The following is a 3,303-nucleotide window of genomic DNA, read 5'->3' on the forward strand; positions in this document are numbered from 1 at the left end:
AAAAAAAAAGACGTGCGAAGGCAAGTCTGCGCATTCCGACACACACACACACAGAAAAAAAGAAACTCCAGTCAAGATAGTTAAGTGCACATTAACCACAACACCAATGTGCCCCAAATATCTCTTGCGGTTAACGTCTAAATTTTTCAACGAACGAAAAAGAAAAAGAAAAAAAAGATCAACAGGCAAAGAGAGAGAGATAGATAGATAGAATGAAATAATAGTTTAAAAAGAAGGAAGTAAGGACTCCCTGGGAATATATTTACTCTTATGAGAAAAACATAATTCACACAGTTTCCTCCTTCTTCTTCGTCGTCTTCGTCTTCGTCTTCTTCTAGTTACATCAAAAATTTTATCATTACTATTACTATTATTATTTTCGTTTTTATCATTTAGTTACGCACATCGCAACCCATTTTTTTTTTTTTCTTCTTCTTCATTAATTCATTTTGTTTTTATTTCTTACCTCTCTCTCTCTCTCTTTTTCCATTCCTCGTTAGTCCATCTCCCCACCCCACCCTCCCTCCTTATTTTGTATATATATATACGTCTCCTCCCTCTCCCTTTTTATTAGTGATTCCAGATTCCAATATGGCCCATATATATATGAATTTAATGCAACAGACCCCGTTTTCCCATATATAGATAGATAAGAATACAGACAAGAAAACAGGCAAGCCAGAAAAATGAATAGCCATAGGACCAGCGGAACTCTGGAATGTACGGAAAGTTCATACCATACACCGCCGCAAGGAAAGAGCAGGGAGTAAAAAAGACGGAGAACTTTGTGAGTACCGCCATAAGCTCATTTGAGCGAAATGACTGAAGGGATATATGGAGGTTAAGTAATGTTTTGGCATCATCGCGGACTCCTAAGGATCGGTCAATAAGTTCAATACAATGTAAACACATTTGATTCGCATGTTCTTTACTACAGAGGCGGAGTTTTGTGAAACTCTCTGCTAGCACTGTTTGCGTGACATTTAATACCCGATACTGTACACTCGTACGACGGTGTAAGTGATAAAGAAACATGTTCATAGCTCCCTTATCCATCGGCTTTGCGTTTTTACTGTCCAGTAACTGTAGAAGAAATGGTGAACGTGAACTATTGGCAAAATGTGAAAGAATCTTACCATTGGCAAAACGACCTCTATGATCAGTATCATCATAGTTATGTTCCTTCATATTTGTCTGAGTAACAAATAATTTGGATTCACATTGGTCTAATAAGTCTGCATGGACATCAAGAGAACTTTCATACGTATTAACGGCGTCATGAAAGATTTTTAAAAGAAATTCTTGAAAAGAAATAACATTCCCTTCCATTAATGAACGCCACTGTTGACGCATATTCGCCATACAATTACAGTCCATACGGTGAATAGTAATAACAATTTTTTGATTAAGATCTACAACAATAATCCATCGATTGGTTAATTGTTGTACACTATCATCCTCAAGAGCAATTTGTGGAGTAGCCACACGAAGACAAATAAGAAATTGTGAAGGTACATCCGGTGAGGAACTGATTTGTGGTAATACAAGAGAATGATCTCGATCCGTTAAGAAAGATTCACTTATTTTAAATTGTTTAGTTAAGAAACGCAAAGCATTATTGTATTTTTGCCTTGTAGCATCACGTCCAACCATATCAATCCAATACCAATTCAAACACATTTCAAGATTAGAGTTTGTAGATGCTGTTGAGTCAGCTGTATTCGTATTCACACTTGGCCGTTGATCCTCCAACACAATATTTGAGATATCCACCTCTGATGCCGCCGTTGTGAAAGTACGTGGCACTGGCAATGATGTTCTTGTTGTACATGGTGATAACGTACCCGTATCCCCTCTCATATCCGCTGGGGTTTGATTGGTGGTTCGCTTGTGCAGAAAGTAGGGTGGGCGGAGTTGATCTTCCCGCAGTTGCACATCCTCAAAGCTATTCCCGCTGGCTCCTAGGCAGTTAAAATACTCCACATACACAATATTTGAGGGCCGCAGGGCTGCCGGCATTCGTCTTCCACTTCCGCTTCCGCCGCCGCCGATCGGCACCGGCCACGGGGCCTGGAAGGTGCCGTACCGCCTGGAGAGACCCGGCGAGGGCGAAGGGGCGCCGCCGCCTGCTGTTGGGGGGTCCTGTTCCTTCACCTGCAGGAGTACACCCGTCGAGCCGGATGATATTTCTTTGGTGTTTAAAGAAGAAGTATCTTCCCTGTCACTCTCGGTCGCGAGTTGAAGCCATACTTTGGCTCGAGGTGCAATCATAAATCCACTCGCCTCGCTGCTACTAGTGGTACTGCTAGTACTAACACTTCTACTACTATCATGACTAGAGAGATGTCTACTCTCATGTGAATGTCTGCTGTCTTTGCTGCGTCTTCTTCGTCGGTGCTGCGTCCGTGAGGCACGTGTACTACGTGATAACTTTGAAATGGATAATAAAGAAGAAGGAGGGGATCCACCCACCATGTGCAGAATACGTTGTTTGGCCTCACGAAATTCATCCTCAGAAAGTGCACCACTTTTATGTAAATTATAAAGTTCTTTAATACTCTCTACCACATCAATTGTTCTAGATGCAATGGGTGAGGCAGTTAGGACTTCATGCTTTTCACATGGTTCTAACACTTCCCCCTCTTCTTCTTCTTCCTGTAGTTGTTGCAGTTGCTGTTCCTGTAGTTGCAGTTGTTGTTGTTGTTGTTTTTCTTCTTTCTTGGGTGAGTTCATCTCACTCATCAATTCTTATGAATGGCACACAGACACCACGGGCTTAGGCACAAACACAGACGGCCTCAGACTTCTATAATTCTTCTTCAGACCCCACGGGAAAAAAAAAGGTAGGATCTTGTGGTAACGTTTCCAATAGACGAAAAAAAAAAAAATAAAAATAAAAATAAAAAAAAAGGAAGAAGAAAAGAAAAAAAAAGGATTAAAGAAATTGAATGCTTAAAATAAATAAAAACAAATAAACAAATGAATAAATAAATAATGTCGCATGGTAAAGAGAAATATATATATATATATATATATATACCTTTTATGGTTCCTACGGAAATACAACCACTCTCTATAGATATATGCATATAATTCGTTTTTCGACGATGTTTCCCTCACGATGGGAACTGATCAAATTCATCAAAAATAAAATGCTTCCCCGACACTGATAGATCTTATTTCAAAGAAGAAGAAAAAAAAAAAAAAGAAAACGCACTAATCGCTTGCATCTCTTCCCATTTAATCGCATCCTTGGAAGGGGAAAGTGGGTTGGAGGGAAAAAGAAAGAGAGAGTTAATGAAA

At 39.7% G+C, this 3,303-nt stretch overlaps 1 protein-coding gene across 1 annotated transcript; it reads right to left on the bottom strand.

Moving 5' to 3' along the window:
* Positions 1–612: 612 nt before the first annotated feature.
* Positions 613–2,733, bottom strand: TM35_000182470 (cation transporter; the record flags this gene model as incomplete). The annotated part of the gene is made up of 1 exon (XM_029026560.1): positions 613–2,733. One exon carries the CDS (start codon positions 2,731–2,733, stop codon positions 613–615), a length of 2,121 nt encoding a protein of 706 aa, XP_028882256.1.
* Positions 2,734–3,303: the final 570 nt, after the last annotated feature.

This window comes from Trypanosoma theileri (assembly GCF_002087225.1).
Source record: "Trypanosoma theileri isolate Edinburgh chromosome Unknown TM35_Tth_18_V1, whole genome shotgun sequence".
Classification (NCBI taxonomy): domain Eukaryota; phylum Euglenozoa; class Kinetoplastea; order Trypanosomatida; family Trypanosomatidae; genus Trypanosoma; species Trypanosoma theileri.